General features: G+C 49.8%; 1 protein-coding gene across 1 annotated transcript in view; it reads right to left on the bottom strand.

The window, feature by feature from the left end:
- CUNH10orf90 (chromosome unknown C10orf90 homolog) overlaps positions 1-14,996 on the bottom strand; it is a 306,207-nt gene that overhangs the window by 157,830 nt on the left and 133,381 nt on the right. The window contains exon 3 of the mRNA XM_039835925.1: positions 2,904-2,976. Coding sequence (XP_039691859.1) covers positions 2,904-2,976 — 73 coding nt within the window. The remainder of the gene's footprint in view (positions 1-2,903; positions 2,977-14,996) is intronic.

The raw sequence follows: 14,996 nt of genomic DNA, 5'->3' as shown, positions 1-14,996 counted from the left end.
CTTAAAAACATTTGATGGGTCCTCTTTGCCTACACGATACAGGCTAAAAACAAATAAATAAGGTGACGCTCTCTTGGCTCGACATGATCTAAAGCTTTTGAACACTTCCAGCTGTGTGAGCATGGCTGAGCTACCTGCTGTCCTCGGGGCTGATTATATGGTCAATTGTTTCTGAAGGGAATCCCCGCTCCCCATGCATGGGGACGAGGGGGAGGGGTTTCAGGCATCAGGAGGAAACTGGACAAAATGGCCTCTATGGCCCCTCCCAAACTTGAGATTCCACGGGCAGACTTGTGCCTTAGGGACATCTGGCTGGCTGTGGAGCTTCTCCGGGGCCTCTGAACCGTGTTGCTACTACCTGGCTTTGAGCCCCCAGCAGATAGGACTGGCGAGGATGGGGCCTGCGGTTAACTGAGACAGAGCGGCAGCAGTCGGGCACGACCTGCCATCGCGGCTCTGGAGGAGGCCCACACTCTCGCCGCGGAGGTTCACAGGCACCCTCGGTGGTGGTGCTGTCTGCAGCCCGCTGGCTCATTCTTCCAGAAGGTCTCTGGTTTCCCTTTCGCCTACGCTAGTGTGTTTCCAGTGCTGGCAACCCCAAGTTTGACCTACACCGCTGCCCCCAAAGACCCTGAGAGGCTGAGACAGATGCCAATCTTGTGCTCGGCCCTTCTCGTGAGTGTGGGGACACGGAGTTCAATTCCTGAACCAAATTCCTGTTCTTTCCTGAGGACACAGCTCAACCACAGGGCACCGGTGGCCGCTCAGGCCAGTCTGCCTGGAAGAGCCGTGACAGGACTCTGTCCCTGACCAAACTTCAGTCCCCTCCTCTGAGCCCTCTTCCCGACCAGGCCTCGTCCTGCCCGGGCTGCGCAGGCCCAGCTTTAGCAAAGAATCCCGCTGAGTCCAGTTTTAGAGAGAATCCTGCTAAGCCGGTTTAACGAGAATTTCCCGACCCTTGACTTCTAATTAAGTTCCCTTCCCCTACCTCTGACAGCTAATTAAGTTCTCCTTAGTACCTTTTTGTCCACTGAGGCCCCGCCCTGCCACCTGGCCATAGTCCCCAGCCACCGGAGCTGTATTCAGAAGGGAGCTCAGTTCTGTACTGAAACCTCTCCCCGCCCACTTCAGTGGCTCAGACAGGATCTGTCTTGACATTTTTAACCGGCGTCCATGGCCGTGTTTCTTTAAGAGGTGGAAAGGACCTTGCAAGCCTCACAGGCAGCCCCCCGAGGGGTCAGTGCTCTTGGGGAGCAGGTGCCCATCTCTGTCCTGACTCTGAATGAGACGCCGCTCCCCGCCCCCCGCCCCGGGCCAAACAAGTCAGGCTCCTCCGAGAAGTCCTTTAGGCAGGAGGGCCTCACCCTTGGGCTCTGTCCTTGGTTAATTTAGTCCAATTTTAGCAAGAAATCTGCTGGGTGTGTTTCAAGAAAATCCTCCACCTTTGATATCTGATCCAAATCCTCATGCCCACCTGTCACCTCAATCTAACCCAAACCCCCTTACCTGACGTTTCCTCTTGGAAATTTCCATCCACCCTCCCCCACCTGCCCCACTTTTCCCTGTGCTCCTTCCCCCCGGCCCCCAGAGCACATGCGCTGTGGCCTGACTGCTACCTCCAGCCCCCGCCACCTCCAGCCCCTCGCCAGCGAGTTCTCACTTTCTAAGCAGCAAAGTGCCTGTGAGCCGAACCCATCAGGCCCGTCTGAGCTGAGCTAGTTCTCTGGAAAATAGAACCCGCACCCACATCTAGATCACCCGGGGCGGACTGTTCTCAGAGCCACTGAGTGCTCCTCTTCAAAACATCCCCGAACTTTCTGTGAAGCGCAGGTGGCCGGTTGTCCTTCTGGAGCCTGCCGTTTACGCCGCCCGAAGCGGATTCACCTTCTTACCACGGGCAACGTCTGGGCTGTTTTTAAAGGATCCGAACTAAATATCGGCCACCGTTAAAGAATAAGCTAGAAACCACGCGTCGAGGCTCTGGCAAGGATTACCCATGAAAGTTTCTTTTAAATAATATATTTGTCTGGAGCTGACTGTGCCAGTTATGAAGAGAAATTCGGGTCCCTGATCTCTCTGACACAGGCAGGTGGTAAAGGGCAATGGAAAGAGAAGCCATGGTGTGTGTATAATCACACACACACGTATCCGCACACACGCGCGTACACATACACGTATTTACATACACGTATTTCCATACACCGATCCATCGGCCATGATTACGAACTAAAAGGAAAGTGAAGATTCAAAAATAAATTTGGCTACGTAAAAACGTCCTTTTAAAATTTATTTTTGCCAGAGTCTCTAAATCGATATGTTCTATCAACCCAGTACCGCCACAAAATTTGACCTAAATTCATATTTCTCTCCTGAATGGGAGAAAAAAAATGGCTTGTTTTCATACCATTGACGTTAACAAACTTAATAAAAGTTATAAACTGCAACCATCTCACCTAGTGTTTTTTAGTTTAGTGGCTGCGAATCGAAGTTTCATAAAAAATGACTTATGAAGGCATCGAGACCAGGCCTGTATTGAGATGGCGCCCGCTGCATTCTGGGAAGATCCCGTATCTGTCTCGTTACCCATTCCCGGCAGACCTGCACCCCACCGCCCTATCCCCCCGACACTCAGCAATCCGAAGTCATCTTGGGTTTCCAAGGGTCCACCCGAGGCGACCGATATTTTTTACATCGTTAGCTTTTTCAGAGACTGTCAGCCTAAAAGCCTGTGTGTTTAAAAATTCAAATCAGCTTCAAAATTTGTCGGAGCCACTGAGCTATCATGTCATGTTTGGGGGCCGACGAGGCTCCAAAAGCGTATTTCATCATTAATGAAAATAAAGGAGAGAGAGTAAATAAAGGCGTGAAGCGGAACGCCACCCAGTCAGAGCCCAGTGCTTTACCTGCGTGCGAAAGACGCTCATTTCTTCCCCAGGCAGAGTTTTCTTTAGGGGCTGAGAAGAGCCGACTGTGGATCTGAAAGATAAACAGAAACCTTCTCAGGCTTACATTTTTATTTGCCAGATATAGAATCTTCACTAGCGTACATTCTTATTTTTTAAAAACTCAAGAAACATCCCTAGAGTCTCTCTATTCGCCCAAGAAAGAACTGCAGATTGTAATAAATGCTTATTTCCATTCTCTACCATGGTAATTCTGCCAGTGAAGAAAAGGTAGGTTTCTGATGATTTCAAAATATGCAACGAGGCAGGCCGGGAGGGAGAAAATCGTAATCGGCTAATATGGGTTTTGCTAGTAGACAGAAGAACCGCATCTAATATTTCTTTCCTATCCCATCAGAGCTCTGAATGGATTTTGAGCTAAAATTGGACATTCGATAAATATTGATAAATTGTTGAACCGCAAGCAATTGAATTTCTAAATTAGCCTTCAAGACCCAGTAAAAATAAGATTCATATATACAAAAGTATTCTGCTGTCTGCAAGTATGATTATTATGCCGACTTTCTCTGCCAAAAGGCAAAGTTCTATTTTGTAAGTTCATGCTTAAAGCATTTTGCTGTGTGTGAGACTTTGGGTTCTGATCTATAAACGTAATAATCAGACGCCGGAGCATCTCAGTCTACACTGGGTCCGCCCCTGTGCTTATCGTCCCCCTGAGTGCCCTGGGACCTCACCCCACAGCTGGAGGATACCTCTTCCGCCCCCACCATTTCCCTCTCGGTCTGATCCAACAGGTAACACATTCGTGGAGCTCCAGCTGCCTTGAATTCTGAACCCCAGAGAAGACCTCAGTCCCAGGGCTGAGTTAAGCCTTTTGGTGTTCAGGTCCCATTTTTGGCCTCTTCTCTTACCCAGCATCTGGGTAACCATTTTGGGGACTGCAGAGCGGATGCTGCAAGCGAACAATTTTTCTACCCCAAGCAAGAGCCTGGCCTCCCCAGCCCATGGCAGAAGAGACAGGATGGGGGCGGGACCTGGACTGTGGGTAGGCTGAGATGGGGGGAATGAGTCCTACGGCCCTTTCTGCCCCTCCCCGGGCTTGCCTGCCTGGGTCCTAACCCGGCCATTGACTACTAGTAACACGATTATTGATTATAACAACCACAAGAAGCACTGCTGACAGCTGATGGGGTTTCACACGGGCGGTGGTCGGGCCCAGTGCCTTCCGTACATCATCTCATGGGATTCTCACGACCGTCAGAAAGATATGCTGTTTTTCGCCCCACTGCAGCAGCTCAAAAAGCCAAAGCGGAGGTTGCTCGTGGCATGTGACACAATCAGGATTCAGACCAGGGCGCGCGGACCCAAAGCGCCTGAGCTTTTAGCCAGCGTGTTCCAAATATTGTTATTATTATTTTTACTAAGTACCGTTATCTGGCTATTTGAGTCGATCCGGCTGGCTGTGTGTATAGAGTCATCATACTGACAGGCGTGCTCTCCTCAGACTTGGCATCGTCGTGCCCTAGGGAATACTGGGTGACATGTGACAACTTTTCAGGAAGGAAGCAGAAGAGCAGCATGAGACGTGGGAATAGAAGACAACTTACATCTCAAGTTCAGCCGAAAACGTGAGCTCTGTCTCTGCGGCTGCAAACACAACCCGTCAGGCGGGTCCGGAAGCTCCGTGTGCCGCAGGGAGAGCCTGACTTAGGGATTTCAAGCTTCTGGGTTATTGTCTTGTGTGGCTCTTTTGAGAATGAGTCATACGTGTCATTTCTAAAGTAGCTCTACCCACTCTAGCGAGTCAATTAACCCGGGACATGACCACACGGAATTTTTACCCCGAAAGTTCCTGATGTACCACGCAATCCTCAGTGGACAAGCCCCAGCCCCAGCCCCGCCACGAAGTCACAAACACTGAAGCGTGCTGGTTCTCGCTGAGGGCGGTTCTCTCTCTGGGGTCCCAGCAGTTGGCCATAGATGGCAAATTGACGAGGCCCCGCTGGGTTCCCCAAAAGCCAGGGACCACCCTGTCCGGGCTCTGAGCACTCCTGATCCAAAAATCCCACAAATAGGGTGATTCAGGATCTCTGTCATCAATGGCCCCGACTCTCAGTGCCATCCCAAGTGGCATCCTGGAAAGACCAGGCTTCGGATCGGCTCTCTGCCGGGTGCTCGTTATAACCCCTTCGTGCGAAAGAGGAGCACTTTTCATCGCCCTGAGGACAAAGCGGCAAAGGGCCCGCGCCGCCCGCCCCTGCTAACCTGTGGTGTCGCTGGCGCGTCCCTCTGGGCTACACTCTGTGAATTCATACGGTCCCCCCGCCACCCGGCCTGCGCACGCGCTGCCCCATTGGCCCACCCGTGTTCTCCTAGTCCGTCTCCAGACCTCAGTGCAAGGACCTGCTGTGAGTCTCCGCAGACGCCGCTCTCAAAACCAGCTCAAGGTCCCGATTTTTAAGCTCCCGCAGACACACCCCTCCTTCTCCAGAGTGTCCCACGCGCCAGGGTTCGCAAACGCGCCTTGACCTGTGTGGATCTACAATCGGTGTCTGCTTCGCCCCAGACGACGACCCCTTTGGGAATAAAGCCATGTGGCCCGGCTTACCCACGGACACGTAGTAGGCTTTCAATAAATATTTGTTGAAAAAAAATACGGAAGAATGAATAAATAGTAAATTCATTCGCTAATGAAAACGAAGCTTCTTTCCAGGGTACGTGCCCTTGGAACCCACTGTCCCGTCTCCTCGGAGACGTCGGACCGTCACGGTCCCCCGTGCTCCCCACGACCTTCGACTTCTTTCCTTCCTCGGCACGTCGACCACATCCAAACCTTTCTGAACTTCAAAACAAAACTGAAAAGCTCCCTCCCCCACACTCGTTACCTTCCCCGCTTTCGCCTCACGCTCGGCAAACCTTCCTGAAGGAGACGGCCACTCTGCTCCAGACCCCTGTCCCCACACGGTCCTCCCTTTACCACAGTCTAGCCTGAGCCACTGTCACCTACACACTGGCATTCACGCGGGGCTCCTATTTTGCTGAGTTCGTTTATTAGTTCTAACAGGGTTTTTTTTCTGGAATCCTGAGGGTTTTCTACATATAAGATTATATTATCTGTGAACAGAGATGACGTTCCTTTCCCATCTGGATGCCTTGTGTTTCTTTTTCTTGCCTAATTGCACTGGCTGGAACTCATAGTACTACGTCGAATAAGAGTGGTTAAAGCAGACACCTTTGCCTCGTTCCTGGTTTAGGGGGAAAGTTTTCAGTCTGGCACCATTAAGTGTTATGTTTTTCATATATGGTTTTTATTATGTTGAGGTCGTTTCCTTCCATTCTTAGTTTGCTGAGTGTGACATATGTTCATCGATTTGTTTTCCATTTTCTATCGCTAGAACGTAAACTCCACACAGTAAGTTCTTTACTCATTGCTGTAACCTCACATTTAGAACAGCACCAGGTCCATAGTATGTCACTGAAATTACACACTGAACGAATGAACGAAATGACTCTGAAATCGCATGAGAAAATGCTAATGCTATGCTGTCAATGTAACAGGTAACAATCGGCTCTGATTTCCACTAAGTCAGAAATAGAAATTTAAGGAATAAAGAATGGAAAAAGCGTACAAAGATGAATAAATGCAGCATTTTTTCTGCATGGAGAAATAAAAAATAAAAGATATGGCCACAGTTCTTAGCGATTCCTAATAAACAAAGATAAGGCTATGGTCGTTAGTGTCCCCGCTCACCGGGAGAGCTGACCAGTCCCAAGCGATTTCCTAAATATCGATCATTAAGTGACTCTCAACTCAGTCCTTTGAAGATCATGTCTCCCTTAGGTCTTCCAAGCCATCAGTGTGTTATTTAGTGACTGGCAGCAGTAATTGGGCCACACGACAGGAGGAAAGATTTAAGACCCTGTTTTTCACCTCGGTTTCCAGTGCTCTTGGGCCTGGTTCACGCCTGGGATCACACAGCCGATGTCGCTGAGGGCTCAGCACATGCCAGACGACTACCTCGCTGAGCCCCCAACAACTCTGAGAGGATTATTATTCCCATTTTACAGATGTGGAACCTGAGGCACAGAGAGGTTAAGCCACTTGCCCACAGCCGCATGTAGATCTACTGAGCGAGGGAAGGAGCCCCGAATGGAACCCAGGGAATGCGCGTCCCTCCACGGGAGCAGAGAACTGTGACCGGGATTGGGCACGTGAAAAGAATCGGATACTTTGCAACCATAGGAAGCAGTTCGGTGTGCAAAGCTCTCATACACAATGCCTCATTCTGATTCTCTTCCGTCCCTGAAAGGTGGCAGAACACATAAAGTCTGGTGCGTGCGTGCGTGCGTGCGTGTGTGTGTGTGTGTGTGTCCCAAAGAGGATAAGAGACATAACTTCCCAAGAACGAAACGCGATGGCCCTGACACGGACACTTGCCCCCGACCCTGGTCTGGTGTCCCCCTTCCATACCGCCTGCCACCTGCCACCCTACAGAGTCCAACCTTACCAGCACCGCCGCCAGCGGAAATTCTGTGGTCACACCTGACACCAGCTAGATCAAAACCTGATCTTCGAATCCCATCAGGAGCCAGAAGCTATGCCCTGGCAAGGTTTAAACATCGTAGATACAATAATACTGGAACCTTCCATTTATATAAGACTAAATGCTTTACAAAACAACTTTTACATTCTCTTGCCGATCCTCCGAAGTCCTGTCATAATAGCTGTGCTCTAATGAGCAAATATGCTATTGTTTTTGATAGCTTTTTTGTTTACTGACTCTTCCTTTAAGATATCCGAGTACTTGCTGTGGACCCATAATCCCTTATCTGCAATTCTAAAATCCATAAAGCTTTGAAATCTGAAAGTTCTTCTGCGTTTACAGAAAATGAATCTGACAGCAAAACCTTACCTGAACTAACCTGAGGCTGTTTATAATATTAATTTATGCCATTTAGCGTGAACATTCATACATTTTATTGCAAAAACATCCACGAGCTTAATTACAGGGTGCTAGTCAGAGCCCACCAAGAATGTCATGCCGTATTACCTCTCTGAAAGAAAATTCAGAAATCGGTGTTGAATCACATTTGGTCCCAAGAGTTCTGGATGGAGAATCGTGGCTGGTGCCGTGGATAGTTAATGAACTTGGCAGCCTCTGGGGCTGGGTTTTCCATGTGCCCCCTTATCCAATCCCCACGAGACAAGAATTCTCTCTGCATTTTACAGGTAAGGACACTGGGGCATGGAGAGATCAGGTCATTTGCTCGAAGTCACAGGGCTGCTAAATGCCAGAGCTAGGACTCCCTTCTTGGAACTCAGTATTCTCCGCGTCCCCCGTGAGTGTGTGTGTGTGTGTGCGCGCGCACGTGTGCAGGGGGAGTGGCGGTCATAAGAGAGCCTCCAGGACTTGTAAAACACTGAATGAGTAGAACAGAAACCGAAACTTCATGTGCCCCAGGAAAGACGAGAGAGGAGAAAACAGGCATGTCCAGACCTCCGGAGAAGCTGGCCTCCACTGTGCTCTTCCGGACACGTGCGCGGCCCGTGGAGAAAGCGAAGTGGGAGTCCGAACCCCTTCCCTCCCAATTCGTCGATGACCAAGGGAGGATTCGGGCTGGGTCTCTGCTCTCGAGTAGGGTCGGCCAACAGACGAAAAGGAAAGAGGGCCACGTCTTTCCGGCGCTTTGCCCTGGGGACGTTGGAGATGCTCGGAGGGGCAGGGAGCAAGCATGTGGCAGATGGTTCCAGACTGGACCGCCGAGGGGTTGACACAGCCTCTCTTGGGGCTGCAATGTACTCTCCACGGCTAATCTAGACACATGATTGATCTTTGCCAGTGCTGCATGTTTGTATTCAATCTTCCGAACTCTCTTCTGCAACAATAATTAATGTCAGACCAGTTTATGGATCAACCGTGTATTTTCTGGTTAATGCAACACCGCGCCTATAATAACTCAAAGCTGAGATTTATCACTCTGCCATGATCCCCTCTTCATGCTTCATCTCTCCCTGTTTACATCTGGTTTAACTTTTTCTAATCTAAAATAAATCAGCATGAAAAGCATTAGATTTTTCATTTAGATTCTCAATTGCCTTTCATTACTGAGATAATATCCTTTATCTGATTGCAAATGGCAGGTCTGTTCCCTCGTTAGGATCCGCATGAAGACGCCGCCGTCCGTCCGATCGTCCCATCTCTCCTTGCTTTCTCCTTCGCTGTAGTTTTCAAGGGTGGTGTCCGGTGGGATTCTGCTTGAAAATGAGACAAATCGGGATGGAGACAGGATGTGTTACTTCGACCATTTGTCCTCTCGTGAGACGCATGTTGGAAGACGGCTTCCCAGGCTGCCTGAGGAGAAGCGGCCGTGGGGGTTCACTGACTGCCAGCCCCCATCGGTTTGCAGGGATAAATGACAACGGCTATGACAAGGCGCTTGACTGAAGATTTCCACGCAAACCTCAGGCATGGGAGGAAATAACCCCCTCGTATGGGCGTATTCATTACCCAGTTACGAAGTCCAGGTTAGCTGAACCGTGCTGTCTGTCAAGGACGTAGAAGTTTCAGCATTTTCGTTCTGTTTTCTCTCATCCGCAACATTTTCTCTCGACTTGAAAATGTGAGCTGATGGCTCCAGAAGCAGCGTCCCTGCCTTGAGCCAGGCGGACACTCTCTCTCCCAGTCATTGTTTGCTGTCACTGTTTACTTTCCCTCAGTTAGAGTCCCGAACCGCTTGAAATGCTTCCTAATCGAAAACAATGAAGTTACCGTGACTTTGGAAAACCTCAGAAAGTTTTGAGAATTCAATCAGCCACTCGACCTTACAACTTTCAACTCACTTGCTGTTGCTTTTCTTCTATCAAAGGAATAGAGACCAAAAAAAAAAAAAAAAAAGGCCGAAGGTATTTCCTGTGCTTTGGTTCACCTGTTCACATGGACTTCTCCCCCGGCCCGTGGGGAAAAGGTCTTATTATCTGACACTGCCGGTTGCTTTTACAGCCTTTTATTCACGCACATCCCGACAGGAAGCAGTCTGCAACGGGCGCTTTTTATACCTGATTTTCACACCTTCTCAGAATGAGAAGTGATGACTTTTACTTAATGAGCAAAGTAGAATAGGGCCCTTAATGGCTTCAGAACAATAATAATCACAGCTACATCGCAGAGCGCTTACGGAGGTCCAGGCAGCATGCGAAGTGCTTCCCAGGCATTACGCCATCACCATGGCAACTCTCGAAGGAGAGGACCACTGTAATCACATCTGAAGGTGAGGAAACATTACTCTCGATAATAATAGGATAAGCTCGTAAGTGTTACTGAGCTGCTACAATGAGCCAAGCACTGCCCGAGTACTCTTCATAGGCCACTTCACTCGATCCCCACAAATGTGCTGGATGAAGGTGGTGTTATCAACTCCATTTTGCACAGCAACTGATGGCTGCAGACGGTAAGCGTTCATGCAAAGTCAGGATTGATGAACGGCAGAGTGAGGATGAAAACCCAGGGTTATCTGCATCGGGGCCCAAGGCCTCCCTCCTCTGTGGTCTCAATAGAACGTCACCTAGTTAATTAAGATGCCAAAAGTTGTCAAGGAAACTACTATGGTCACAAAAAACCTATATACTGCAAGATTTCAGTTAAGAGGGCATGCAGGGTCAGGCAACCCTGAAGTGACAGATCAGTTGTGGTCGGGGCTGGACTTGGGGAGGGCATTGGGTGCTAAGGGTACAAGGGACCTTTCTGAGCCAGTGGAAATACCCTGCACCGTGATTTGGTGCTGGTTACATGACGGTACGCATTCATCAAGATGAAATCAATTGTAGATTTACAAAAATAGGTGAATATTAATATATGTAAATTATACCTGGGCAAGGCTCTTTTTTTTTTTAATACAGCACACATAAACTCCAATTTGGCTTAGAATTTCAGTTCAAAAAACAGAGTTAGTGAGCAAAATAAGACATGACCTCCGACCTCAGGATCTCAGCATCAAATGAAAGAGAATGGTCTGAGGCATCTATTAACATGAGTGAGCACAGAACGGGCTCGGACGTGAGGCCTGTGCAAGGCACGGGGCTTGTCCTCAGAAGGGCCACATGCTTGGGTTAGTGTTGCCACCTCGTTTTTGTTTTTGTTTTTTTTTAATTGTGGTAAAATATACATACATAACACAATTTGCCACTTTAAATGTACGATGCAGTGAGATTAAGCACATTCACACTGCTGTGAAACCATCCCCACTATCCATCTCCAGAGCCTTCTCGCCGCCCCCCAGCCCCGGAACTGAAACCCTCGCATTAAACACCACCTCCCCACTCGGCCGCTGGCACACACCGCACAGCGTGCTCCGAGCCTCATCGGAAACCTCGATCCAGCCGGGAGAAGCCCTAAGCAGAGGGCCCACCTCGGGAATTCCAAACTACGGAACTGTGAGGTGATAAACAGGGGTGGTTTTAAACCCTAAGCATGTGAAAATCTGTCTTACAGCAATAGGAAGATAATACGAATACTGTCTGCCAGCGGAGACAATCTGCCATCCTGCACTGAACTGATGCCATCTCAGTCGTAAAGAAAGAAGCTAGCTGCCTCGGGTAGCTTACACAGCATGATCACAAGGGAACAAACATCGCCCTCAGACTGAGGGGCGCGGATTCCCACCGTGGCGGGAAACACTGAGATGTTTGCTACCTAACACGGCAGAGCCAGTCTGCACGAACTGGCCTCTGCCATGTGTACACTGACAGGCAGTACTTTGACATTTGTCCCACTAAATCCAGAACTGTTACAGCCATTACTTCTTTAAATCCTTTTTCTGCTCTCGTCCACTCCTCACTCTTTCTGCAACTGTAATTATCGTGTGTTGGACCTTTTTATTATTCGTGCTGTCAATAGGTCATCGTCCTCTGTTCACTTTCTGTCTCTGTGTCACTCACACACACACACACACACACACACACACACACACACACACGCAATCTTGAGTAGCATCTTTTCTTACTGTTCTTTCCTTCGGTAGCGTCCAATTCCCTATGAATCCCAACTAGTAAAATTTCCATTTGAAGTAGTATCATTTTTTTTTCTTTGCTACAAGTTCAATTTGGTTCATTTTTTATGTCAACTGCTTCTCTCCCTATTATGGTGATATAGTCCCTTAAATTCTTGAACTTAAAGGGGAAAATACATTCTAATAGCTCTTTCGAAAAATCCTTCCTTGCTACTGTTATCACCTCTGTCATTTACAGATCTCTTTCTATTAACCGTGATTTCTCCTGGGTAAGACTCATACCTTCACACTTCTAATGTCTAGTAAGCTTTGTCTGGATGGCAGATATTTTTAATTTTATATTATTGCTTGCTGGATTTTGTTGTAATCTTTTAAAAAATGTTGAACTTCATTCTGTCAGTCAAACTGCTCATGGGACAACTTGATTCTTTCAAGAATCATTTTTTAAAATGTTGTAAAGTAGCCTTTACTCTAGGGAGAGTTTAGCATTCTTCTCAGTCCTGAGCCTTCTAGAAGCTCTACCGCATTCACCGTACGTTTAGTGAGGTCTCTGCATTCTGGAGGTTGGGGAATTTGAATGACCTGTGGCCGTTAGTGAGCTCTGAGGAGTGTCCATCTCGCAGCTCACCCCAGTAACGGTTCCTTCCTGGCCAGTTCTTTGGCCTTGTGACATTTCAGCACAGGTTCAAGGGAACCTGGACCGCACTCCTAGAGCTCGTTCTCTGCTTGGCTCCCTCCTCTCAGGAGCTACGTCCTGCAAATTCCAACTGCAATTCTAGAGACTACTGGGTTCTATTTAGGTTCTCCCCTCCCGTGCCACCATCCAGAAGCCGCCATTCCTTCTGCCTAAGATGTCTCACTCTCCCCGCTAGACTTGAAAACCTCCCACTCTTCCACGAAGAACACGCCCAGATGTCTCCTTCCCTGTGCAGTCTTACTGAGTGTTCTGGGTCTGCGGCTTGTTGTAGACAGCCCTACTTGGCGTGTCGACAGCCCTACTTGGCGTGTAGACAGCCCTACTTGGCGCTCATTGAAACAGCGTGACCCCCATGAGAAAAAAAAGAAAAGCAGGGACAGAAAGCTCTGTGTCCTCTGCACCTAGCACAGTTCCTGGCACATAGTAGGTCCCTGATATGTATTTTCTTAACCAAGCCAGCCGCACCTGTCTACTTCGATCCATCGGCTCCACTAGAGCAGAAAGAGAACCTGGGACAGCGAAAACAGTGGGTGACGAGAACACAGATGGGACCTGGGACCTGGGACCCAGGAGGCGGTGCTTAGCGAAAGCCATAGGAGGAAGGACACGGAGCGGAAGGAGAGAGAACGCGGGAGGAGCTCTGCTCCTGTCTCTTACCACTTCATTCTGGATGTCAGCTCTCCGGTCCCCTGTGGTCCCAGCTGTCGCACTGGGACAAAGGCTCCTTGCCCAGCCGGCTGCCCCAGCACCACGCCAGGAGCACAGCCTCAGAGTAGGACACAACCAAGGCAGGACTCTCCTCCCTCTGCCACTTCCATCTGTGTCCCTGGGCAGCCTGTGTCACCTGTCCGGGCCTCACGGGATTTTCTCTTTGGAAAAATCAGGCTCACGGGCCTCCAGATGTGGGGAGGATCAATGAGGCAATTCAGAAGTCAACCGACGCCGGTCCCTTTTCTGACATCTCCGCCTCTCAACTCCTCGCACACGCTGGTCGGCCCTCGCCACGGCCGTCTCTGATCACGTGTCCCCTCCCCGACCCCCGCGTGCCCTCGCTCCAGCTTCCTTCACTCAGGCAGTTCGCTCGAGCTTCTGTGTCCTTTTCTCCTGGGTTTATGTGGTTGGAAAATATTGCTCTGGAACTTCCAGATCGGGGTGCCAGGCCTGCATCAGAACCACATAGTTCTCACGTTAAAAACATAGATTTCTGGACCCCGCCCTTCCCAGAGCCTAGGGCTCTGCATACGTCGTAGAGAGTTCTCCCAAGGATTTTACAGGACACCAAGGTGTGAGGCCACTGGATGCTTTATGAGGTGGTAAAACCCCATTAGGTCCTTGTCGGGGTCCCACGGAGGGTGCGCCTCACATGGACAATGCCCGTCAGTGCTTGCCTTTGCCCCGTCTCTATCGGGCAGGGTCCGGATGTGTAAGGACTCACGTTGTCAACAGTCTCTTGTCGCAGGTGGGATCTGCAGCTGACGACGGGACAGGCTGGGCTCAGTGAAAACTCTGCATTCCGTTCAGGGTCGATTTGGTGACCGATCTCTGAGCTTCTTGGGGAATGGAGATTACCCCCAGAGCACAAAGGGTCATAAGTCCCTGTCGCTTGGCACTTTGAGTGTGAGGGAGGAGGGGAGGGAGTGTTCGTCCTAATTTAATCAGGACTGCTTGCACAGGGGCAGTGTCCTTAAAGCACTGGTCATAATTATCCTGGGCCCAGGGGGCCAAGTCCTCTGGCCGTGGCTCTGTGGCAGGGTTGGGCACGGCAGAAAAATGCATATCGGAACTTGAACACCAGTGACAAGTGACTTTTATGGAACGCTGCCTCGATGCCCGGCCAGTGGCTCAGCCCTTTGTATAGATTATGTTCCTAATCTTCCCAACGACCCTACAGGGTAGATATCATGAACACAGATGAGAACAGGAAGGCTCCAAGAGGTCAAGAGACTCGCCAAGGTCACTCGGTGAGCTCTTAGTCACACCACCACCTGCCACCTATCCTCTCCCCGCCCTTGGTTGGGCTGCAATGAGGACATCGTCCCTCGACCCGATTTCCTGACAGGAGCTGGCTGAAATGATGCCAGCTCGATCTCATGAAACTCGGCAGCAAATGTTCTGGATCAATTCACACGCGACTTATAATAAGTCACAGTGTGGTGAACTCGGAGGCCTCAGTGACCAGCTGGGAGACTTGAGGCCACAGAATGAATTCCATGCCTCTGGCCCCTGCACCTCGCCAGAGCTGGCCCCGCGACAGCCAGCCTGGCATCGGCCGGCACAGGGAAGGGCCGGAAGAGCACCGTGAGCGGGCGGCATGGACACCCGAGCGTTATTTCATCTTTCTTCCCTGTATTTCCCTCGCCCTGCACGTGGCCGGATGCCTGCAGCCTTTG

This window comes from Pteropus medius, unplaced genomic scaffold, assembly GCF_902729225.1.
Source record: "Pteropus medius unplaced genomic scaffold, Ma_sr-lr_union100, whole genome shotgun sequence".
Classification (NCBI taxonomy): domain Eukaryota; kingdom Metazoa; phylum Chordata; class Mammalia; order Chiroptera; family Pteropodidae; genus Pteropus; species Pteropus medius.
This window is presented reverse-complemented; position numbering and strand designations above follow the sequence as displayed.